This window comes from Candoia aspera, chromosome 5 (genome assembly GCF_035149785.1).
Source record: "Candoia aspera isolate rCanAsp1 chromosome 5, rCanAsp1.hap2, whole genome shotgun sequence".
Classification (NCBI taxonomy): domain Eukaryota; kingdom Metazoa; phylum Chordata; class Lepidosauria; order Squamata; family Boidae; genus Candoia; species Candoia aspera.
The window spans coordinates 91209235-91236552 of NC_086157.1; the positions used below are offsets into that span (position 1 = coordinate 91209235).

At 37.3% G+C, this 27318-nt stretch overlaps 1 protein-coding gene across 3 annotated transcripts in view; it reads right to left on the reverse strand.

Moving 5' to 3' along the window:
• Positions 1 to 27318, reverse strand: part of NBEA (neurobeachin) — a 454810-nt gene that overhangs the window by 21427 nt on the left and 406065 nt on the right. For 2 of the 3 annotated variants that reach the window (XM_063305700.1, XM_063305699.1), the window contains 2 exons: positions 21674 to 21841; positions 924 to 1013 (listed from right to left, as the gene is read on the reverse strand). In XM_063305700.1, coding sequence (XP_063161770.1) covers positions 924 to 1013; positions 21674 to 21841 — 258 coding nt within the window. Of the gene's footprint in view, positions 1 to 923; positions 1014 to 1331; positions 1395 to 21673; positions 21842 to 27318 lie in introns of all 3 variants that reach the window. The other variant, XM_063305698.1, reaches the window with a different exon arrangement.

Sequence of the window (27318 nt, forward strand, 5' to 3'; positions counted from 1 at the left end):
TATTTTAAATAATAGGGTTTTTGCTACTGTTGGACTAGGATGGGTTGTAGTGGGTTGGGTAGTGAGGGACCCAGGTTCACATCCACCCTCAGCTATAGAAACTCTCTGGGTAAGTTTGAACTGTTACTCAATACAACCTGTTTTACTGGATTGTTGGTTTGAGATTAAAATGGGAGGAATGAATGCTACATACATTGCATTTTGCTTCTGGGAAAAATGAGGGATATAAATCTAATGAATTAAAATATAATCAATTGCAAGAAAAAGTATTGCCTAAACAGTTTTGCCCTTAATATTTAATGGCAACTTTAAAAAAATGTTCTGGATATTTACTAAAACTTTATAGAAAATCCTCAAAAGTTAGAGGTTTAAAATAGGATCAAAAAACGAAAGAAATAGAATTGTTTCCAATATAACTGAAAATATACATACTTTATATTCCTCTGGAATAAATACAGAAAAATGGATTATGAATTATCAGGAGTTCAAACTGAAGTATTCAGTATCTCCTCTCTGGAGAGACAGCAGGAGATTAACTACAATTCCTCATTTTGGATAAGTAGCCAACATTCATGAATCACATAAATCATTTCTTTAAGCAATGGTCTGTGCAATAATGATCTCTGCCATAGCAACATAGGCTTTTTAATTTTGCAACATAATATTAATCATATGTGAATTTACTATAGTAGAAGCTGATTTAAAGAATCAAATATTTGACAAATCACTTAGTAATTGCCCTATCTCTCTCTCTCTTTCAGCATACTGTTTTTCTGCACAAACACAAACACACACACAAAGTCTGTGCTTATAGGGAACTCAGAACTCATAAAGAGAAAGTGTTACTTAAATTGGCATTTATGACCAATAAAGGATTCTTGGATTCAGAGGAAATAAATTCTTAACAAGCAGTTTTATCTCACCAGGTGCATAGCAGAGCTCCGAGGAGGATGTGGCTCAATAAGCAACTGAGATGGCGTCTGTCCAAAGTTCTGTATCTGTGCCTCCATCGCCTGCAGGGAAAGCAGAGTGATTGTCATAATCAATGTGCATCAAAAATATAGGTCAACACACTCCTTGACAATACAAGCATATCCTAGGTCAGCCATGAAAAAAGTCTAGAAAATTCACTGGGTGCTCTTCTCCCAGGCTGCAGACTCATCCAAGTGTTAGTATTTTGTAGACAAGTGTTGGTTCTTTCAAGCATGCTTCAGTTACTGCACTAATCATTGCTATTTCAAGTAGCTAGAAATGCATGTGAAAATGTTAACCTGTGAGGACATGCAGCTTAAGATCTTGTGAGAGTTCTCTGCACTAAATACAGCATATACCTTAATGAAGTCCTTTGTAAGGAGGAAAGTATGAGGATCTCTAAGAAAATAAGCATCTGGGATCTTGAATTAGAAAAAGAGAATTATAATTCATGGAGAAACCAAATATAAAAAAAATAATCATAATTTCCATCAGATTAACTAGGCACAAAGGAGCTAATTATGTTGCTAAAAGTATCTGATCTACTTGTAGATAAAGTAACTATCCCAAATACAACTTTATTATGTTTCACTGCTGTTTTTCTTGGTATGTAGGCATTTTCTTACTAGTCTTCTGCAGACTAGCATGTACTATTTCATGGCTCATTTAGTCATATTTTATTGAGGGTACACATATCACCAATAATTTGAAGTTTTCCAGTATTATCCCTCCCAACAATTTTTCTTACTTTTTTCTGCACATCAAAAATTGTACTAACAGCAACATTATAAAAAAATAAACTAACCAGCATCAAAAACTGGCACAGTTGAAGTTACAAGCTGATTTGGTGCTGGTGTTGAAGATAAGTTGTTGGAAAAAACTCTACTGTGTGAAGCAATTAATGAAGTGGCTAGCAATGCAAATTCCCACCTTTCAAAGGAGGAGGACAGGGAATATTGCCCATTTCCTGCCCACAGTACAGCAGTATATAATGGATACCACTACCCCTTAAAGTGTTAAGATATGGAAAATATTTTCAGTTTTGACTGCTTATAACGAAAATGAAATGGTTTGGTGACAACCTGTAGAAGAAATTCCCTCATGACTTCTGTGGCAGCAGATTTGTAAACAGCTGTGGTAGAAGCGGCAATACTGAACTGTGTTTACTACCCTTTATCCTGCCCTGCTTAAAAAATCTACACAGGTTACACTCAATTTTTTTTTTAAATACATAGAGCATATTCAAATGATCAGGATATTACTATGGCATAATTGACTAATGCTTAGGTGTTCTCTAAGGAACAATGCCACCAGGGAATTACTCTAACCAGGAAAAATACACCCCTATTTCCAGTAGCTTGGAAACCATCTGTTTACCCAATGTGTTCTGAAATAAGAGCATTACATGCAACTAGAATGTTTGGAAGAAACAATTAAATGCAAAAGTAAAGACAATAGCTGCAGAAGATACAGAATTGTTGTAACACATGTTTTCTAATTTGTTTACCACTTGACCCCATCCCCTGCATGGACAGCTAGAGTCCAACCTACATCTTAGATATGCATGTAAGAACACTCTATAATTAAAATATAAAATATAAAAAAATATAAAAAGCCTTAAAATATACTGTAATTCATGCATAATAAGTTATGTATATTATTTCAGGTTATTTTCCCCATGATTCAAATATTTATTTATCCTTTTTGTCGTTTGAAAGGCCTAGTGAATACTTGGCACAAAATATCACTGCTGAACCCCATACAAAGCTATCAAGAAAATCCCCACAAATCACATTCAGCCTTGAAACTAGGTCATAATTGAATCTAATATTGCAGTCCCATGTCCACTTACCATTGTGTAAGCTCATTAAATTCAATGATTTCTGAACAGAGATCCATCAGATGGTACAGGCAGTGCTATTTAAAAACAGATACCAGGAAATGCCCTGATAAACAAACATTCCTGATACTTCAAAAATAAACTGTGCCCAAGCAAGATCTGCACTCCAACCACTTCAGGGAACAATCTGCCTTACCTGAAGAAAAAAAATCAGTCTGTTTGGTCTCATACATTTATCAGCCATCTATGGCTGGGGCTTTCTTGATGTCCTCCTTCATCCTATGTTCTTTGTTTTTCTCCCTATACTATTTGGGGCTCATTCTGTGTTATTTCTGAAATGGGTAGGAAAGTATGTCTGAGTCTGTGGAGTGTTCAGGAGAACACAACAGTACTCTTCTTGTTCTACTACAAATATTCCATCCATCCATCCAAAAATCCTGTGCAGTGTATAGCCCCTGCCCACCCCCCAGCAATAGTTGACTGTTCTAGCTGAAACCAAGCCTGCATATTCTTCCACCCATGTATGCAACATTTGTGTGGGGATGCATATAAATGTGTGTGTGTGAGTGTGTGTGTGCAGTATACATACTACCAGAAGCCAAATTTCATGAAAAGGACAGTGCCAGGACAAAAAAATAAGATATTTCATTACAAAATAAAGTAATGACTCCAGATGCATATACAAGGACATGTTCTTCTCTCTCCTTCCAGTAGGAACAGCAACAAACAAACAAACAAACAACCCTAGGATGGAAATGTGGTAAGAGGAAGAGATAACTGTATTGGAAAGAGAAGAAAAAAGGAGAAAGAGAAACAAAAGTGGTGAGTGGAAGAGGTAACTGAATATGGAGGGAAAAAATAGAGAAGCCCTGCTTAGGTGTTACAAAAGCATTAAAGTTATCAGACAAGCAGCCTCTCCCAAGCAGGAACTATGTTTCAGACTAAATTTCAAAGACCTCCAAGCATTGCAGCAGCGAGCTCAGGAATAATAGTAATAATAATAATAATAATGGCAAAAAGAAGTAGAATTTACTGTGGCAAAGAAAGCAAAGATAGTACCAATAATAATAGGCATCTTGAGTGCAATTCCAAAACATCTGGAGCACTTGAACATCATTGGCATTGACAAAATCACCTTCAGTCAATTGCAAAAGGCAGCTTTACTTGGAACAGCTTACATCCTGTGATGATACCTTTAATATTATTAAACAACAACATCTGCCTATCCCGGGTCCTTGGGAAGGACTTGATAGGTGGATAAAAATGCCAAATCCAGTCTAAACATCTTGCTGACTGTGCAACCAACCATATCTTTACTTCACCCCCACCAAAAGTGGGTATGGGGTAGGAAAGGAGGGGATAGGGATTCAGGGTTTTTTACCTTAAAAACAATAGCCAACATTTGGAAAATCTCAAAATTAGGATGTGAAGTCTGACATTGTTATGCAAATTTAGTGCCTATCTGGAAATTCAGATACTGTACATGGCAATGAAATACAGTCATGGGTCTTTCACTGATATATGTTTAAAATGTGAAGGGAACCATGTCAGAAATTGACAAATTTCTCTTGGAATTGTCAGTTATCACCAAATGCATGACATTCACACAAGAAAACATTCATTAAGGCCATTATCTTAAACCACCAATCAATACCCTTTACTCACAAGTTAAAACTATGCTCAATATACAAAGAATCATAAAGTTGGAAAGGATTATAAAAATAACCTAGTCCATTCCCCCTGCTTAGTACAGGATCCCTTATACTATCAACATATTTGATAGATGGCCATCCACCCCACTCTAGGCCACAAAGGAATGCCAAAAATAGATTGTTTCCAGAAGGGTGCACAAGATATTTGTTTGTTTATTAGGAATGCTTCTTATACCATTTGGGCTCTAAGCAGCTCACAAGCAGCAAAATATTCATACTGTAATAACAATACAGTACTCATAAAACAAATGGTCAAAACAATCATAACCTTGTAACAATCACAACTAAATAGCACCATGCATCAGCAACATCTCACCACACTTACAGGATCTTTCACTCACAACCGGAAGACTACATCTCTTGTGGCAGTTTCAAAATCTGTAAGTTTATTTTGGCACAGGCTTTCATGGTCTAGAGTTCACTTCTTCAGGTGCATGAACTGTTACCCCAAGTTGGCAGGTCAGTCTTTTCTTTTTGAAGCAGTTAAACTTCCTCTGCAGCATAGAGAAAAACAACAACCTGCTGCTGTTTCTAATTTTATAAGCATGAATAGAGCCTTTTTATGTTAATTAGGTGTCTGAAGACGCTACTGTGGCATGCTGGGTGTTTCATCTAATATGCTAGAGGAAGAATACTGTTCATGCACATAATTTAAAGGGCCTAGGTGCAGTCCTTGAGCTTTCCTGGTAGTGCTGAAAATCAGGATTACTACTGCCAATCAGAACAGAAAATAATCCCAAACTAGACAATCCAAGAGCCTAACTTGGCATAGCAACTTCCTACTTTTAGAGCCAGATAAAACTATTTTGAAATTTTGCTGTTGCCCTTTCCTTTGCAACTCTGTACTGCTGGGTATGACCAGACTCGTCCACCTCCTTTCTATTCCACACAAGCCAACTGATGGAAAATCCACAATGGATCCATCTATATGAACACAGAATATATCGTTTGACAATATATTAGGTGACATTTGGATTCATAGCAGCAAGGATGAAGTGGCCCTGATGCTTTTTCCCCATATAAAAGGGTTAAAGCAGGGATTCCCAAATTGGGAGGTGTACCTCCCTTGGGGAGGTGCAGACAGAGTCTAGGGGAGCTGTGAAGAATCTTTTAGTTACCTTGTTACAATAAATCCACCTTTCCCAACGTTTCATTGTATGGTTTCCATTGTTCATGTCAGATTGTTAGGGGAGGTGTGTACATTAAGAGTACACTAAAGGGAGCTGTCATGGCAAAAAGTTTAAGAACCCCTGGTTTAAAAGAATGCCTAAAGATTAGGCATTAATCCAACAAATTTAAATACTACATGCACGATAATGCCTTTAAATCTAGGGTATTGCCTATATGAAAACAAATTGTCAACAAAGTCAAATAAGTTCTCTTTATTGTATTTCTATTTTTTTCTTCCATTCAACAAAGGGGGCGGAATAATTCTTACTGCTTTTTCTTATACAAACTCAGTTTGATTGTACTCTGTTGTTTAGAGCAGACATGACTGACAGCACACAGGGTATATAGCATATACAACCTGAAAATGTTGTTGTTTCATACTAATGGTTTTTTTATTTGTGTTTATAGCTGTTAAATAGCATTAAAATCTTAAGAAACTGTGAGAAGATAGTTGAGGATTATTGATTTCAACTTGACATGTATGCATGTAAAAGCTTAGAAGAGATTTTATTTTAAAGACACGATAACCATTGTAAGTCCCTGGTTGGTCGAATAAGCAGACAAAAATCCTTGGCTATTTCATAAGACTACTAGAACAAAGAAAAATATTTTTGTTTAATGCCTATTGAACTGTATATTATGGCTCAGCAACTCTTTTTCTGATGAGAGCTCTATTCTTAGAGAACAATGATGGGAATACATTGTGTCAGTGATAGGGAGAATTGGCTTCAAAAGCAGATAGAGGTGTTCTGATCTTTTTGTCTCCTTTTTAGCTTTCATATTGTCTCTTTTGAATGGTATGCAAATGTTGTTTGTCTCTATGTGCCTGTTGATGGGTGACTTGTCTGAGTGCCAGGCTTCCAGGAATTCCCTAGTGTTTTTGGATTTAGTTTGGTCTAGGATGCTCACAGTTTCCCAGTTGAAACTATGGTTGAGTCTGTCCATGTGTTGTGAGGTTAAGCAGTTTTCATCGTGTCTTCTTACTGCTAGATGGTGATCATGGATGTGCTCTGCAAGTCTTCTGCCTGTTTCTCGTAGATAGTGGCTGTTACAGTCCTTACCCTGTATGTTGTGGGTGATTCCTGATTTTTCTTCTTGGGCTGCTGGGTCTTTTGGTTTACTTAAGATGTTTTTGAGGGCTTTAGTTGGTTTATGTGCTACGGTGATGCTGTGTAGTTGTAACAGTCTGTTGGTAGTTTCTGAGATGTTTCTGATGAATGGCAGTGTTATCCTTTTCATAGCTTGTGTTGGTTGTGCTGTAGTGGGTTGAGTGGTCAGGCACTTTCTGATAAAGTTGCACGGGTGTCCATTTTGTTGGAAGATGCTGTATAGGCATCTGGTCTGTTTCCTTTTTCTGGTGTTCTGGGTTGCTGCAGAGCGTTTGTGCTTGTCTGAATAAAGTTCTTACACAGCTCCTCTTGTGGGAGGTTGAAATGGAGCACTTGGTTAGTGTGGGTAGCTTTCCGGTAGACTTGCATTTCTAATTTGCCACCGTTTGACAATGAGGATATCCAGGAAGGGTAGTGTGTTGTTGTTTTCTTCTTCTTCCCTTGTGAATTTTATTCCTTTGAAGATGTTCTCGATTGTTTAATGTGTCTTCTCTACTTGTTCCTTTTTTATTATGACCAAGGTGTTGTCTACATACTGGATTCATACTTTGGGTTGCATGCATGGGAGTGCTATAGTTTCTAGATGCTTCATTATGGTCTCTGCTATGAGTCCTGAGAGTGGTGATCTCATGGGTGTTCGTCTGATTTGTTGGTATTTTTGTCCATCAAATTGAAAGGAGATGGTGAGGCAGAGGTTGATGAGGTCCATGATTCTGGGTATTTCATCTTAGTGTATTTGGCTAGGTCAGGTGTGTTGTGTAGAACTGCTGTCATGTATTCTTTCACTATTGCTGGGTCTATGGATGTAAAGAGTGCTGTGACATCGAATGACACCATAATTTCATCTTCATCTATTTTTAAGTCTTTGATTTTCTGAAGGCACGTAGTGGGGAGTTGATAGAATATTTGATCTCCTGTGTGAGATGTCCAAGTTTTTTTGTAAGTTCTTTAGCTAGGTTGTATGTTGGGGTCCCTGGTAATGATACAATTGGATGAAGAGGTATGCTGGGCTTGTGTATTTGTGGGCATCTGTAGAAGCATGGGAGGATGGGTACACTGCTCTTCATACGCCACTGTGCTTTTTTTGTCATTTGATCTTTCTTGTAGACAGTCACCCATTCTCTCTCTCTTTCTGGCAGCACTTTTTCTTTCTCTTTTTATAACATCCTCTTTTTTCTCTCTCTTCCTCCTTACATTGCAGGCTACTAGAAAAATAAGTCAAATTGCTCTTACCAGGGGTGTGACCAGTCAGCTTCGTAAGGCAGACCAAGGGTGGCACTTGATTTTCTTTCTACTATTCTACAATAGCAGTGGTTAAGTATTACATCTCTGAGCAATATGTAAATATGAATTTCTTTTTAATATTTATCCCAGGATGTACTGTTTAAATGGGAGTATTCATATTCAATTATTCATCCAGATATTTAGCAATACCCAGCAGTTAGCTATTAGACACTTGCTGCAACTCCCCCAGTTTATCCTCTTTAGCTGTGACCTGCAGTTATTAGAAATTATCTATGTCAGTCCAAGCATTCATCTAATAAAAGTATTGTAATGTATTTAAATCTTCTGCAAAAACTCTTTTCTTTCTTGCCATCTACTGTCTGATTCTTTCCTGGATATTTTAATTACAACATTATATAAGTTATATCCTTTACCAAACCATTAAAAAGTAATTCATCAGCAAATTGTAATGTAAGTGTACATAAAAAGGCATCAGGGTAGATAGAATAACCTAGCAGAGTAAAAAGGGATCAAAGGCCATTTGGGTCTCCCTGTACAACTAGAATGAGACAGTGAGGAAGAATAGAGGATGACTATTGTTATAGTTAATTAGACGACCCGTGACCCATTGGGTAATCATTTCAGAAATATTTCCTTACCAGATTCCTCCATGCCTTCAACAATGGCAAAACTTCTAATGTCCTGCCATAACTGGAAACGTTCTTAAAAATTCAGGGAGATATTCAGAAATGTATCTGCCTTGAAAATAACCATGTCATTCATACTGAACTGCATGGCACAGTCAAACATCAGGAGCTGATCACAGGAAGTGTTTTATGACATTTTGTATTATGTCATAAAATGTTTTATGATAATTTTATGTCATAAAATGTTTTATAAAATTTGCCAAATTTCAAAACTACAGGAGTTCATGGGTCCCACATTTTGGACACATTCTGTAAGTTAGCCCATTTGAGATACCTTGGTTAAAAAATTGTTGCCCTGCAATGCACCATTTCACCCAATTAAAGGTTACACACAGACAAACAGGAGAGTTTTAGTAATATATAGATTTGAGTCTTGATACCCTTATTCTTTAAATGGTGTCACATCAGTAAATTTAAACTAAGGCTGTTGAAACAGCATTACATGCATGGGCTGTGTGTGAAATGAGTATGTCTTTGATTAAATTTGGTACACTGGCTAAAAATAAATGAGGTACAATGACTGTTTCTTTCCACTTAGTTTTATTTGTCTTCAGACATGCCAGAAAACTTAAAGTGTACTTATCAGAATGTATGCCTTAGGGCAAGTCACAGAGTTTCCCAACATGTTTGTCTGGAGTTACTAATGGAACTGATTCTCGTGAATGGGTCTCACGTATTCCCTTTTGCCCACCCACCATGTGCTCAGCTAATTTCAGTTTTTATTTGTATAAGAAGCAACATTGGATTTCATTATATGTTTAAGGCGCCTGGAGACCATTGGCTGAAAGAAATCTTATTCTCTTCAAAATTAAATGCTAAAATTGAAAAATGCAGTTTGAATAACTTGAAAGGAGAAAGCTTTACTGTGAATTTGAAACGCTCCCTTCTCTCCTGATAAAAAATGCTCTTTGGTGCTCGTGAAATCTGACAGGAATTGCTTACAGCTGCCTAGTTAACTTTTTATTTAAAGAACTCAATAGGGAGCTTTTAAAATTAGGATTGTACCAAACACTAAAGAATACCACGTTTATTTGTGAGGATATAACTTTATCACCATACATTCACTCAAAGTTTGGGTAATTTTTGCTTGTTTGTTTTAGTTTTACTTACACATGGTAAATACTTACACTCCTTACATTCAGTACTGTTGGAAGTACTGGGTTTAGATCATGACAAGGATTATCATCGAGTTTATAGTTTGCTGTTGCTTTAAAATAAAGAAAAAATTGAAATATTTTACAAGCTATAACAGAGTGGCCTGCAGTGCTTATCTTCAGCAGTTACTTCTATTTAAGATTGCATTATAAAGTAACAATTATGGGGGTATGTAAACATTTTGCAAAGTTGGATTCAGATACTCCAACTCAGAGAAGACTTAGAGAATTCTACGTAGTTTGTCAGAATTCTACACTAACAAATTCCAACTGTTCTACACCCGTTATTTCTGATTTGATTCCCTAAGAAAGTTCCATGATGGCTTCTCATCTAGCCTTTCAGAAAACCAGTTCTAGAATATTGTCATCATCACTTCTCACTTTTTAGTTATAAACTTGGCAAAGTGCTTCTCATACCAATATTGCCTCACAAAAGAACTAAGTTCATCGGAAACTGGAGAGTTATCCAACTGTCAGATTTTCAAGTAAGCCGTCTATAAATGGACTGAGTATAAATGAAATTTTTAGAAGCTGGGATTATAGTTCCAGGACTTTTTCCCCTTAATATCACTGCCTAGTTCTAAAGAAAGCTAAGGACAGAAAATCCATATCCATTTCTTTAAAATTATCATACCTGAAGGCTAAACAAGACAAGAACTGTCACAGGCATGAACCATCTACTGCCTTCTTAAAACAACAACATCTCTGAAAGGCAACTACAGAATGCTTAGCACTTTTTTGGGGTAGCCATGTGTCCAGTTTGAGAAATAATAATCCTATTGTTGAAGGGCAGTGCTGTTCAACTTTGGCTGAAAGTCCCTAGGTGAACATGAAGGTGATTTTTTTTATATTTTGCACGTGGATGACAGACTGAGGAGGCAAAAATTTATCTTCTGGTCATAGTTTTTCCACTGCAGAGCAATATATTACAGTTATATTTATATAATATTAATTATGTATAACTTACAAATATGAAATGAAAATAGAAATTAACATTTTAAAGTTAATGAAAAATAAAAGGCTAGCCATTAGATGCAAACAATTGGCCTTTATCCTCTTATAACCTTGCTCCAGCAGAAGCATGAAAATCTGTGCCATCTTCTTTTGCATGACTAACGAAGAGTAGAGGGAAACAGACATTTCCATTAACAGATGAAATCACTTGCAAATTGGCAACATGTGCTCTAATTCTCTTTTCCTGTATAAATTACATGTAGAAACAATAATATAGCAGATAAACAAAATTTGGTATTGTATTCCCTTTATTTATTGCAGCTACGAATTCTTTCTGTGGGACAGGCACAGCAGAAATGATGGGTGGGGGTTGGAATTAATCAGACAAATCCTGCAATGATACTTGATCATGCAGGAATGTATTTTAATGGAGACCTTTTTGTTGTTCTGGCTTATTATAGAAATAAAATATAAGCATGTAAAGCATAATTTTTTAATGCCTCAAATAAAAAACAGAAATGTTTAGTAAATCAGATATCTACATTTTCTTGGGATGATATTAAATATTTAAATATGGTTTTATGTTCAATCAGTCTGTAGAACACATTAGAAAAACAGTTGGCTATATAGTAGAAAGCTATTAAATCAAAATGAAATTTCTGTCATTATTCTACCAGATTCAGTGCTAAGTTTCCTATCTTCTCAATTTATATTACGCAGAAATGAAATATCCTCTGGGACAAAGTAAAGTCCAGTTTTTAATATCTTACAGTTCTAGTCAATGTTTCTTATTAATTTGAGACTCAACATACAAAGGAGAAAGATTCTAATAAACATACTGAGCTTGATCTGAACATGTCCATTCACAAGTTAAAGACCCTCTTACTTCTTGGGTGGGGTTGGAATTAATCTTGGAAGGAAGATGGAGCCAATGGAGGCTTCCACTGGAATAAAGTGGGTGGCTCAATGATGCTGCTAACTCTCTCTTGCCCCTGAAGTTTCAGCCTTCTCAACTTCCATCTTCCAGAAAAAAATGGAGGATGCTGCTGGAAGGGAAGAATACTGCCTGCCCCCCTTCACTTCTTCTACTGTCAATGGAACCCTGCTGAGCATAAATGTGGAATCAAACACCTACATAAAATGTCATGAGTGCTGTCACAAAATGGCTACCTATTATATTATTAATTCACACTCTGGTGAATTTAGCAGAAAGGCAAGCTGGTGAAGATAAGTAAGCTTCCCACAATTCTGAATAAAGAAATAGAACTTTGATCTCAGAACTCATACCAACTCACATAAACTCAGAGTTTTTTTCTCCAATTCATTAGAAACTGGTGAGACTGTAAGTAACTTGCTTAGGAATTCCAAATATACAGCTGCAAAACACACTTCTTGAAACATGTGGAACCTCCCTCCTTTCATACACTCAATATGTCTAAACCACCCAGATTAAATTCAAATTTCTTTCATGAAAGCCTGTGTGGTATAGGGGAACCCAGGTTCCAATTAAGCTTCAGCCGATGTACCTCACAGAGTTGTTATGGGGACATGAGCATTATCTATACTGCCTTGAGCTCCTGAACAAAAGGCAGAATATAAATTGAATACATAAACATATAAAGTACTCTACTGCCTTTTTGTTTCCTCTGGGATCATCTTCTTCCTATGTGGTAGCTGAGAGAACATGATTCAGATTCCCTGTCCAGGTTGTGAAGGTGGTGGGTCCCCAGAAGCAGGAGCAGGTCAAAGAACACAGGCAGTTCTTTTCCTATTGTCATTTCAGTAGAGCATTAAGACAGCGCTCTTCCAAAGAGCCTTTGTAAAAATGAGTGACACCTCATTGGAAGCAATTGCTAAAGTGGGGCTCATGATCTGGGATTAGGATTAGGATTAGGTTTTATGTTTGTGAGGATACCTTAATTTGCATTTTATTGCACTACTGGATGTAAACTATTTATAAACAAGCAAAGAAACAAACAAGCAATAGGCCAAAGAAGATGGCTCAGTCACAGTTAGTTTTTCTTGGTGTTAATACTAGATATTACTGCTCTATTGCCCCAACTCATAGCATGTTAATTGGAAAGCAAATAAACATCTTGGTCCAGTTCTCCTTAAAATTACTGGCAACTATGTGAAATAATTACAGTCATCTCTACTTCTGTTACTTCAATAGTCATCTTTACTTCTACTGATTGTCTTCCAGAGATATATTCTGTCCTGGCCCTGCATTTGTAGTTCCTTTGTTTATCTCTTAAGGAAAGCACCAGGATGGGAGGGATGGGAATGTAACTATCTGTATTGACTACAGGAAAAGAAACAAGAGAGGATATTGCTTATGTACCACCACTTTCCTATATCCAATTATTTATTGGATTCATATCCTGTCTTTCTGCCAACAAATAGTGCTTATGGTGTCTAACAGTATGAAAAAGCCAATTTCTTCAAAAGAAGAGTTTAAAAAGAAATAAACTTAATTTGAAAGCACAACAATAAAAACAGAATCTCCTCAGCTAAGCAGACAAAACTGACTTAGATGGTGAAGCTTTATATTTTATTTTCTACCACCAGAGAGTAATTTGATAGTGAAGGGACCAAAATAAGAACCTGACTATCTTAATACCCAGTATTTACAATTCTAACAAAGGACAAATCAATCCTGTATGATGAAGGATTAAGAAAACTTTTAAATCTTTCAGATAACTGTGTTTTGAAACCAAATTCAAAATTGTTTCAATTACTTTAAATCTTAGAATACACTTTTGGATGTTATGACAAAAATATCACAAACATACTGTGTAGCCTTTTAAAAAACATTAATCTGGGCTTAAAATGTTATTTTGTAAGATAAACATTTAACTTTCTCAGCAATAATCATTGTAAGAAGCTGATGAATGGAAAACATGGTTGAATATTTTACTCTAAACAGGTATTGATTGTAATATAGCTTAAATCTGGGTTAATAAAATAGAAAAAAGACTTTGGTCTATTTCTTCTGTAACCAGAAGTGAAGCAGTTTTTATGTTTGCTAGAATAAAATGGTACTTCAAAATAAATGCTAAAACATTTGCTCTTAAGTTCTGAAAATCAACAATCATTATGTGTATGCAGAAAGCAGAGGCAAATAAAACAGTCAGCTTTCACAAACAAGAAATATATTATTCCTGATTTATCGAGTAATGGATGGAGAAGAGGTAATAACTATCAGTAGTATCAGTAGGCTTTAACGTCTACAGAAATATTTTTGTTTTAAACTCTTGATGGTCCTATCAAAGGTAAAGTCTGAAGTAATATTTTAAATCATACCTACAGTATAAATGATGGTTTCAATCAGAGGTGCCCACAGTGGAGGCTTCAAAGAGGCAAGGTGGTGGCCATGGCTATATGATCAAAGTAATGCACTATTGTATAACACACATAAACAAGGGTTGGGGCTTCAATTGCACTCCTGTGTCTGTTATCTTGCCTATTTGATCCCCTGCAGATGCCACTAGTTTCAATATATAACTGGTAAAATGACAGATACTTTATAAAATTCTAAAAATAAATCTGATGGGCAACGAAGACTACAGACACAGAAGAGGATCTTTTTGCCATGTTATGCATGTTCCTTCACTTGAGGAGAGATCTGATAGTCTCCCAAATGCATTTCAAACATAAATGCTCTGTAGAGAGTAACCATGCTTTGAGAGAAAGCATGTATCTGTTTATAAAGGCATGTGGACAACAATAAATATTTAAATGATCCATTCTACAGATCTTTTACCTTAGGAAATGTGGATGCAGAAGATAAATGTTGATAAGAAGAATAACTTTAAAAAACTTGAATGCAAAGAACTATTTTATAATATTCTAAAAATACAGCATGTTTGTCTTTGCTACCTCTATTTTTCAGGAACTGCCACTACTGGAAAAGGGTAGCATTCCATCTATTTTGTTAGAAATATCTTGTTGGACCTTGACAGCCTTATCATGTCAACTTTCTGCAGTAGCATAGTTTTCAACAAGGAGAAAAATAAGTATAAAACCATGCTTCCTGTGGGTATATTTTACTATGGTGGATCCTGGGGGATGATTTGTTATTTCTGTCAGATCAAACAAAGAGATAGGAGAAGAAAATAAAATATGAAAACCAAAATAAGGGCAGCTGGGAAAAAAAAAACCCACTCAGGCCAAAACATGAGACTACGTATTAGACTACGTAAAATAATCGAAATGTTGCAAACATCAAACATCTTCAAAATAAACAAATACTGCATAGAAAATGTGCTTTGCTAGCTGAGAGGCTGCAAGATGGCTATGAGAACCGTCAAATTTTACTCATTTACTGAATAACTCTCTCCCACCCCTTCCCATTGCTAGTGTGACGGGATTTTTTTATTAAGCAACAAATAAAAGATGACATTTCCAACATTCATTCATATACCCCAAGAGTTCTAAGTGGTATAAATAATACTTTTTTCCCATTTTAAACTCACAACAGCACCCTGTGAGTTAGGCGGGTTAATATACAGAGCAAAGTGACCCTGTGACAATTCATAACTGAGTATACACTTGAATCTGTCTCACAATCATAGTGCAACATTTTATTACACCATGGGAGGTATGCAAGAGCATACCCACTTTTACAAGATGTAGTGATGGCCACAGCCTGGGTGGCTTTAAAGGAGTGTATATGATTTTATAGATTATAAACTATGAGTGGTACTATTAATGATAGTTGTATATTACCTCAATTATATTTCATTCCTCACTACTCTCTGCTGAGGAACAAAAACAGGACATGACTGTTAAACTTTTGTTATACATTAGGTTGGTCAGTATGGCAACAAAACATTGGACTAGCTAGGTCTGAACCAGCAATTTTCTCCTTTCAGTCATTTCAGAGCATATTTGACAGAACAGTTTCCTATTTCATAGTGACACAATTATTCTTAGGCTGCAGTAGACGTACATGGGTACATACTGTATTTAGGTGGGAAACAGCTAAATTTATTGAATCAACAGCATACCACAATTTGAAATTGTACAGCATATACTATATAGGACTGGATACAAAGAGGAAAGTCTAGAAAGAATATACAAAGATCAATTGTCGAATATAATCCTTCACTAATTTTTAAAAACAATACTAAGAATAAACCAACTGCATCTAAGAAATGTAAATGTGGATTTGGCAAATATTTGAAACAAGAATTAAATAAAATAAACATTACATTTGAAATACTAACTCTTGCAAACATACACAGAAAAGGCCTGCTTTCAATGGTGCATCTGACAAACGTAATTACATTTGGGGCAGCAAGCCAATGATTGCTATTTAGCCATTTTAATTTCATGTTGTGCTGGAGCAGCAAAACATTAGTGATGTATTGACATCACTGTGTTAAATTAGTTTTGTATAAACACATGTCATGTCTGTTTTTTCCAGAAGAAAAACTAACAACAATACAATTTATGTATCAGAAGAATAGGTGTAATTTTTGCAAACACAGCTTGAAAAGCTACCACTCAGTTTCTTGTAGCTCAATTTATAAGAAGGAACTTTAAATCAAGGATCTCCACTAAAACAGCAAATCAAAATTCCCTTCAGTGGGCTTGTAGTTTACATTATGGAAGATTTTAAACAAAATGAGAAAGGTAGGTGTCATGTTGCAAAGCAAAGCACATCCAGAATCATCTTTATTTTCAAGAATGTCCTCAGCTTCTGTATAGAATCTGTAGCTAGTTTTGGAAAACAGAAATGGCGAGTGATTGCAGCCAAAGCTTTATTTGTAAATATACAAATGTGTCCAGAAAAACAAAAAAACAAAAACAAAAGTATGTTGAGGGTTTGAGTGGTAAGTGCAACCTTACTAATTTGCCCCATTGGCACTGGAGTTGGCAAACTCTCTATGGTAACCATCTTCTTTGAGCATCAAAGCCATGCTTTGAAAACATCAAATGCAGCCAATGTCTTGAAAGGGTTTGGGATGCCTGCTCTAGATAGCTCTTTCCAATAGAAGAGAATATCTGTAGCTCAGGGTTGAACTGTGGAGTCCCTGGTGCACTCTGAGCTCGGTTGTTTTCTTGCAGACCTTCCATTACCCAACCAGGTAACATCATCAGTGCGAGGGAGTGTCAGGTTTGCTCCCTGTTTATACATGTTTCCTGTCTCACCACCTACTTTCAGTTTGATGGAAAAGATATATCGACAAATCAGAGGAACACCCATGGGATCACCACTCTCAGGACTCATAGCAGAGACCATAATGAAGCATCTAGAAACTATAGCACTCCCATGCATGCAACCAAAAGTATGAATCCAGTATGTAGACAACACCTTTGTCTTAATAAAAAAGGAACAACTAGATAAGAAACATTAAACAATCGAGAACATCTTCAAAGGAATAAAATTCACAAGGGAAGAAGAAAACAACAACACACTACCCTTCCTGGATATCCTCATTGTCAAACGGTGGCAAATTAGAAATGCAAGTCTACTGGAAAGCTACCCACACTAACCAAGTGCTCCATCCAAAGCAACAACCCAACCTCCCACAAGAGGAGCTGTGTAAGAACTTTATTCAGATGAGCATAAAATCACTGCAGCAACCCAGAACACCAGAAAAAGGAAACAGACCAGATGCCCATACAGCATCTTCCAACAAAATGGATACTCACACAACTTTATCAGAAAGTGCCTGACCACTCAATCCACTACAGCACAACCAACACAAGCTATGAAAAGGATAACACTGCCATTCATCAGAAACATCTCAGAAACTACCAACAGACTGTTACAACTACACGGCATCACCATAGCACACAAACCAACTAAAGCCCTTCAAAACATCTTAAGTAAACCAAAAGATCCAGCAGCCCAAGAAGAAAAATCAGGAATCACCTACAACATACCGGGTAAGGACTGTAACAGCCACTATATAAGAGAGACAGGCAGAAGACTAGCAGAGCACATCCATGATCACCAGCTAGCAATGAGACACAATGAAAACTGCTTAACCTCACAACACATGGACAGACTCAACCATAGTTTCAACTGGGAAACTGTGAGAATCCCAGACCAAGCTAAATCCAAAAATGCTAGAGAATTCCTGGAAGCCTGGCACTCAGACAAGTCAGCCATTAACAGGCACATAGAGGTAAACAACATTTGCATACCATTCAACAGAGATAATAAGAAAGTTAAAAAGGAGACAAAAAGACCAGAACACATACCCTCCAGCAGCAAACACCCAGATAAGCAGGGATTAACACCAAACAAACAATCAAGCAGAAAACAATACCCTAATAAAGGATTACCAAGGAGAAAACCACACTCCACCAAAACTGGCAGGGCAAGCTACTGTACATAAACAGAGAGCACACCCCACACTCACTAGCACTGATGATGTTACCTAGTTGGGTAATGAAATGCTACAAGCAAACAACCAAGTTTAGAGAGCACCAAGGACTCCACAGATAGTTCTTTCTTGGCACATTTCCAAATGGAAACTTGCACAAAGCTCATGAACAATAATGAAAGTACTACAAAGGATAGTTCTTTGTACAAATAGCATTGTGCCTAACATCAAGGAAAACAAGCAGGAAATTGTATACAACAATGTTGGTACTACTACATTGTAAGTCTACATTCTATATGTCCGCTAATTCTATGAATTAGCATTCTTACAGCAGCACTCTTATGACAGCTGAAACAGACTAGAAGAATTGGTTAGGTTTATAATGTACACCAATAGTAAAGACAATCCCAAACAACATCCAGTGTCCAATGTAACTGCTGTTTACATATTAAACAGAGATACAGGCTTTGTAGCAGGGATGTTCTGTCATGTTTCTCCACAGGAGAAGGCTGTCATGGAAAAGTTCATTATCAGTTACTGCTGTACAAGTGCAAGATGAGTTAAGCTGTCATAATTTTCTCAGCTAGAGATCCTGTGCTGTCAAAGAATGTCAATTTTTAATCTGACACATGGAAGAAAATTATCTCTTATTCTGACCTCTAATTTTGTGACATTTTAATGCAATAATTGCTGTGGTTAGTGCTGTAACTATGATTTCACCTGTCAAGGAAAAAATGAATCAATATCCTTGAGCTGTTTATTAAATTTTATCTTTCACTTTACTAAATTTCTTGGTTTTTTAAAAAAAAGAAAAAAGGGAATCTAGCAGTACATCAGCATTCTTGCAAGTATTATCTGATGAAACTAGAGCTTGCTGTGTTTCCAATTTGTGTATCTCTAACAATAGTTCCCCCCTCCCCTGCCAATGCACCATTTCATTAGACTATAAATAATGTTTGGACATAGATATAATTAAAGAAAAGTGGTTTGGTTGGCTCTGGGAGCTGCCTTTGATTACAATACTTCCCCGAATGAAATAAAACTAAGTATTAAACTAGTCTTTTATAAAGGTGTGTGTGTGTGTGTGTGTGTGTGAGAGAGAGAGAGAGAGAGAGAGAGAGAGAGAGAAAGAGAGATCAAATGTGAACACATACCTCATTTTAATGAGATCCTCAAAAACTTCAATTCAGTTAACATAAGACTGCAGAAATATGGGAGAGCGACCACTGGCCTACATTTCAGAGCTATTGGAAATATTACTGAGTTAACAGATGTGAACTACTTGATACCTTATAAAAACAGCTAGGTATCATCTTCCTACACTGTATGAAATAGTATGTGAATTGTATGGCAAAAACGTCAACTGTAGGAAGGCATAAGGAGGCAAGATGAAATATAAGTCCTCTTCCAAAAGGAAGATTATTTTTTTCCTTGATCCTAGTCTCATGATACAGTAAGTCATTCTCACAGTTTAACAAGATCTGTTAATAGTTTATGGGAAAAAATAGGAAAAGCATAACCTGATACATATTTACTGTCAGCAAAAGAGTTGTTTTTTTTACAGCGTCTCAGATTAAACATATCTCAACCTTTTAAGATAGAAATCTGAAGGAATTTTCTAATAAATGAAGAAATGAAACTGTGGAAGTAACTTGAAGCCTGTAGTAATTTGAAAAATATGATATTCATGTACAATAATTTAACATAATTCATAAGATACAAAGCTATACCAGCATTACCCAACCTAGTACCCTCCAGATAAACTAGGATTACAACTCCCAGAATTTCTAGCCAGTGATCCTACTATCTGGGAATTCTGTAGCTGCATTTTCCAATATGCCTGGAGACTACCAGGTTGACTTCTTTCAACTGGATTTCTATCCTTATGATGCTTGTAGCTTTTCAAGCAAATAATATATCTGGTATGAGAATCCAAATTAGAAAGAACGGTGTATTCTTTACAATTAATTAAATTCTAGAATCCTAACAATTTCTTGCCTACTTATCTAAATGACAAAAACATTTATTTTTTTTAAAACCCTCTTAAATATCTGAATATAGGAGGGGAGGCAGGAATTATTATCCTGTATTTAGTCTGAAACTGTAAGCCTGATTATCAGGATGAAGCAGAGGAATATATACCCACAACACACACAAATACACAGAAATCCTAAAAACACAACTATTTTAGAGAGGGTCATTGGGAATGCAGAAATGCTACCCTAAACCTTGTCCTCAAAAATGTTCTCAAGAAGTTTCTCCTTTTGATATTTCATAGTTAATTATTTGGACTTCCTGAAATAAATGAGACTAAACTGATTTTATTGAGTCTGTTTGGATGATGAATTAAATTTATATCCAAACCATTTGAAGTATTTGTTAGATTTATACCCTGCCTTTCCAATACTAAAGTGAGAGATAAAAAATATTTCAACTTTTCCCATGGCTGCATGAAATTAGATATAGTTCATGCATTTCTGCTATTAACATGAAATAGAATTCTAATGTCTCATAATGTACAAAACAGCCTAAACTGTAGAAATGTTATAGAAATATAATTTAATATCTAGTTCGTGAGATAATTAAGTAATTAACTGTAAATTTCCAGATTCTCAGCTTTCAGGAAAAAAAATGCTACAAATATTCTACTGCCCTTGTATAAATTATTGCTTGTTTTGCATACAACAGATGGCAGATATCATGGGGCATGGAAGCTGATGTATGCAGCCTCAACACAACAACACTCATCTTGCAGCTGTTGCATCTTCACACTTTTCAACCAAACTGAATCATTTTACAGAATGCTTTAATATTACAGCAATAATCTAATAATAATTTTACTAAGATGAGTTGACAAGTTAGGAGACAATACATGGAAGCACATTCTGCAGATACCATTTTTTTAAAAAAAGTGCTAAAGACACCACACACACGCTAAAAGAAACCAGCAATTTCATTAATGTTTTGGCTATTTTATTCTGTATCTATTTGACTTATCAATAAACAAACAAAATCAAACATGATTTTATAAGCAGTATAAAAATAATAAATGTACATATGTATGGATTTCAAAATGTCCAACTCCTCTAGTTAGTAATTCAGTAAACATAATACGTTAGCACAAACGAGGTGAAAATAATGTCACTTGTTGATTAATACAATATAATTGCAAAAAATCCAAAGGAATACTTGTAACATCAGTGAGGTTCTCCCACATTTTGCTTAGAAACAAATGTGGATTCAGTTTGCCTCAAAAGAGGTAAATTTTTAAGCCAGGTTTCCATAATTCACTGCCTTGAATCCATATGCAGGATCCAGATGTTACTCCTGACAATTTATGATACAAATAAGCTTGACCAAGGCAATTGCACAAACACCTTTTTGTTTTGAAGAATAACAAAACAACCAATTTTTTTCAAAAGAAAACATAATAATTTTAAGATACATTTAGTAATAACTGAAGGAAAAAAGTAGGAACTAGAGGTACTTACTTCTCTGAGAACAGGATCAGTGATACTGTCAAGGTTTACTGAACCTTCATATGTCAAGTAATGGAAAACGTTAAGAGCCCGCACTGCTTCTGGTCCTCGTTGCTTATAGCCAAATATGAGATCAATCCACTGATGAAGCTGACAAGATACAAATTCACTTTCCAGAGCCTAGAAATGAAATTGAGAGGGTGAAAGAGGAAAAATGCTTCTCAAACAAGTATCATTTTCTATTTCTTTTACAAAGCCAATGGCATATTATAATGGTCTTCTCAGAACTTCCTTTAAAATTTCTAATACATTTGCTATGAACTTGGTAAATACACTATTATTGTGAGCTTTTATTGGCATTCAATTCTTCTTATGTGCTGCTACCTCTATTGAGACCTTGATGAGAAACCACAATAGAAGTACTAAAATATTTATTTCATGCTATTTTTTAAGGTTTGCATTTTGCCTTTTTATGAATGTTTCAAAATGGTTTTCTATATTTGTCTATGTATAGTATTTCACAGAGTTGCAATGGGCCATTTAGGTAATTGGGTCTAGAGTGGTCATCCATATTAAAGCATCTCTTATAGAACCAATGTAGACTCAACTTGAAAGGAACCAGTCAAGGGGAGCACACCAGTTCTGTGTGTAATTGGTTCAACTGTCAAACTATACATTTTTTTAAAAAATTCAGATCTGCTTCTTTTAACTTAGATTCCTTTTACTGGCTTCTGAACCATGGAATGACAAGAGGTATAACATCCTTTCAGGTATTTGAAGAACACAATCATATCTCCTTTCAGTCTTTTCATCTCAAGATTAAACATGCTCAGATATTTCAATCTCTCTTTGGACGACTAGTTTTTAGTTATCTGATTATCCTTGCTACCATTCTTGGAATCGGTTCCATTTTCTTTGAAACCTTCTTAAAACTTATGTCAGGACTTGGATACATATTTGAGGTGGGATCTGACCAAAGCAAAATAAAATGAAACAATTATTTCCTGTGGTTTGGAACATGGATTGATGAAAGCTAAATAAATAAATGAAATGAAATTACAGTTGCCTTTTTTGCAGCCATGCCATTCTGTTGATTCCTCTTAAGTTTACAATCAATTACTATTCCAAGAACTTTTTCACAAGGATTATAATCAAGTCAGGTATCTTTCATCACATACCTGTGTCTGATTTTTCTTTCAAAGTGAGGAACTCTGTATTTGCCTCTTGCTAAATTTCCTTCTGTCACATTCATCTACTTCTTTGACAAAACATATTCCTATCCCTGTCTATTTTCAAATTAAAATAAAGGCAGGTTATAAAATTAAGAATACCAATGAGCTTTGTGGCTTCTTAGTTACGATGTAATCCTTCAAAATCAGCAAAAGCCTTTGTTCCCAGTCATCCACTTAATCCATATTAATTCATTAGACTATTAGTTAAAATCAACCTTGTGAGACAATGGGTTTCAATCAGTTTAAAATCTAGTATACCAGATTAACTGGCTTGTAGAACATACTGTAAAATTCTGACTGTTTTATTCCAATTACAGACTAAAATTTTCCACTATGTTTTCTATACCATTTTTCTATTCTTAGAGAATGGCATAGTTGTTTATGTACTAGCTCTGATTTATTATACACAAAATATATATAGAATTTTAAACAGTACCAGTGTGTTATGAATTTCATAAAAGGAAACTTGGGTGGATAGTGGACACAAGATTTTGAAGTCTTATATTTTATTCCTGCCTCAGCCATTTTTTCAATATTTCTAACATTAACCATTCTATACATAGAACATGAGCATGCAGAGGCTTCAGATGGAAATTATTTAGAATAATAACACATGTTCAGTTTAACAGTAGAAATATACTGTAGCTTCACTGAGTCAGAGCCAAATGAATTTATCTGGCATTAAATCTTCCAAATCAGTCAAAAAATAATGTTACTAGCTAAATATAAGTTAAGAAAAATACATTCTTCAAAAAATTAACTAAAAAAAGTAAAAAACTTACAATCAAAAAATTACATTTTTTTCTTCTTAAATCATTAATGCGACAATCCTATGCCCTAGTAAATGGTACCAAGCCCATTTGCATTTAGTAAATTTTACTTCAGAGTAAACAAGTATAGATCAACAGAAATGGAAGCAATTGTAAATGCGTTTATTTTACAGTGTATGTACTCTTTGTGTGTGTGCGCGCGTGTATATTTATATTTATCAAATTTTATCACCGCCCATCTCCCCCCAAAGGGGGGAGTCTGTAATCTGTCTGTCTGTCTGTCTGTCTGTCTGTCTGTCTATCTATCTATCTATCTATCTATTCATAGCAGCTGGATACCGTAGTGGTTAGAACGCTGCCTTTGGAGCAGGAGACTGGGGTTCAAATCCTGGCTGTACCTACGGTACCAGTAGGGGTCCTTGGGCAAAGACCTCCTAACGCTTCACCTGCCTACCTCAAATATGAGAGTGACATGAACAAAGAGAGTCATGCCGGCTGGGACGTCACCCGGATTAACAAGGTCCGCGTCAGATGTTGGGGAACCAGGACAATCTGACGATAAGTGGGCTACTGGAACAAACCATAGATGGAAGAGACAAGAGAACCTGGAATTGATGGAATGCTACTACAACAGCAGAGCTAATCAGAGGGGATATATGAAATGCATGAGGGAACTATGGACAGACAGAAGACCCGCATCCACACTAACTGAGAAACAGCTAGTTACCCAAAGCTTCAACATAGTGAAGAGGAAGCTGCTCTCACAACTTGAGACAGACCAACTACACATTATATCCCAGACTCAGGAAGACGCAGAAGAACAACTGGAGGTCCAGCCAACACCTGAAGCTGGAACGTCGCTGCCACCCCCTCCATTACAGACCACAGCAGCTGATATGAGACAAAATCATGGATAAACTAGCTACGGTCAACTCTCAAGACTGATTACCAAGGCTCAGTGGAGAAGTACCATCAGATAGTATGCTAGAAGATGCCAATAAAGCCCTCGCAACAATCCCTACTACCACCATAACTCAAACCAGTGAAATAGTATATGCTACAGCTGCTGTAATTCTGGAGATGCTTGGCTACATGATCAAGAAGAACAGCAGTACATACCCCCCCTGGAAAATGAGGTTTGAGGCTAAGATCAAGGCATCTCGGAGAGAAGTTAGTTAGCTGGTAGAACTACAGAAGGTTGTGGAGATTAAAGATACTGGAAAAATACAAGGGCCTGACTCCATCTGAAGTCCTAGAGACTGCTAGGGCTAAGGGGATATACTAGAGAAGCAGAGGCCAAGAAGATAAATGCTGTGTTCGCCAAAGAACCATCCAGGGTGTACTCCCAACTGCAGTGCAACAACACAGTAACAGCAGAGCCACCAACAGCAGAAACTGAACAGTACTGGAAGAACATATGGGAAAAAGAGAAGACACATAACCAGTGCAAAGTGGCTGCAGGACCTGAGAGCAGACCACAGAAATCTCCCAGAGCAGGAACCAGTAACCATCACAGTAGCAGACATACAACAGTGGGTGAAGAACATGAAGAGCTGGACAGCACCTGGCCTGGACATGATCCACACCTACTGGCTAAAGAAACTAACAGCAGGGCATGAATGCCTAGCAGCACAGATGAACCAGCTGTTAGCAGCAGGCTCCCACCAGACTGGCTAACACAAGGTAGGACAGTGCTGATCATGAAAGACCTCAACAAGGGAACAACACCATCCAACTTCAGGTTATTCCAGCCAATAACCTGCCTTCCCACAACATGGAAAGTCCTATCAGGCATCATAGCCACCAAGCTGCAGGACCATATAGGCCAGTACATGAGCGCAGCTCAGAAGGCCATTGGGAACAACATCAGAGGCTCCAAACACCAGTTGCTTATAGATATGGCAGTCACCCGAGACTCAAGGTCTAGACAGACCAATCTGAGCACAGCCTGGATTGACTACAGGAAAGCCTATAACTCAATGCCACATACTGTACATGGATCTGTGAATGCCTGGCACTATACAAAATCAACAGGACACTCAGCACCTTCCTCAAGAACTCAGTGGGACTGTGGAAGACAACACTGGAAGTTAACTCAAGGCAGCTTCGACAAGTGGCCATCAAGGGTGGCATATACCAAGGTGATGCACTGTCCCCACTGCTGTTCTGCATGGGCTTGAACCCCCTCAGCCAGATTATCACAAGAAGTGGATACGGATACAAGTTCAAGAGTGGAACTACCATCCGCCACCTCCTCTACATGGATGACATCAAGCTGCATGCTAAGAGTGAACGAGACATCGACTCGCTGATCCACCTGACACGGATCTACTGTGAGGACATTGGGATGTCATTCGAACTGGAGAAGTGTGGCTGGATGGTAGTAAAGAGAGGGAGGGTAGTTAAGACTGATGGGGTGGAACTACCAGCAGGCCACATAGCAGGCATACAGACCAGCTACAAGTACCTTGATATCCCACAGACACATGGGAACCACAATGAGGAGGCAAGGAAGACAGCAACAACCAAGTACCACCAAAGGATAAGACAGGTCCTAAAGAGCCAGCTCAATGGGAAGAACAAGATCCACGCCATCGACATGTATGCCCTGCCAGTCATCAGATACTCCACTGGTATAGTGAGCTGGCCAAAGGAGGACATGGAGGCTGCTGATGTGAAGACCCAGAAGCTCCTCACAATGTATAGAGGCTTCCACCCCAAGTCCAACACCCAGAGACTCTATACCAGGCAGAAAGAGGGAGGGCAGGGTCTGGTGAGTGTCCAAGCCACTCTCCTGGATGAGACCCAGAGCATCCAGGAGTACATCAGTAAGATGGCACCTAAAGATGAGCTGTTGAGAGAATGCCTGAGCCAGCAACAGACATGGAAGGAAGATCAAGCAGAGGAAGTGCCATGGCAAGACAAGACCCTGCATGGGATGTACCATGAACAGATAGTTGAGGTGGCTGACATTGGGAAATCCTACCAGTGGCTGGAAAGGGCTGGACTAAAAGACAGCACTAAGGCACTGATCATAGCAGCACAAGAACAGGCACTAAGCACCAGATCCATAGAAGCAGGGGTCTACCACACTAGACAGGACCCGAGGTGCAGACTGTGCAGAGAGGCCCCAGAGACAGTCCAACACATAGTGGCAGGGTGTAAGATGCAGGCAGGAACAGCATACACTGAACGGCACAACCAAGTAGCTGGCATTGTGTACAGGGACATCTGCACAGTGTATGGGCTAGACCCTCCCAAGTCCAGATGGGAGATTCCACAGAAGGTTGTGGAGAATGACAAGACTAAGATCCTGTGGGACTTCCAGATCCAGACAGACAGGCAGGTACTGGCCAATCAACTGGACATCGTAGTAATAGACAAGGACCAGAAGACAGCGGTGGTGATAGATGTAGCAGTGCCAAGTGACAGCAACATCAGGAAGAAGGAATATGAGAAGCTGGAGAAGTACCAGGGTCTGAAGGAGGAACTAGAGAGGATATGGAAAGTGAAGGCCAAAGTGGTCCCAGTGGTGGTAGGGGCACTTGGGGCTGTGACCCCCAAGCTGGGAAAGTGGCTCCAACAGTTCCCAGGAACAACATCAGAGCTCTCTGTACAGAAGAGTGCAGTGGTAGGAACAGCTAAGCTACTGTGC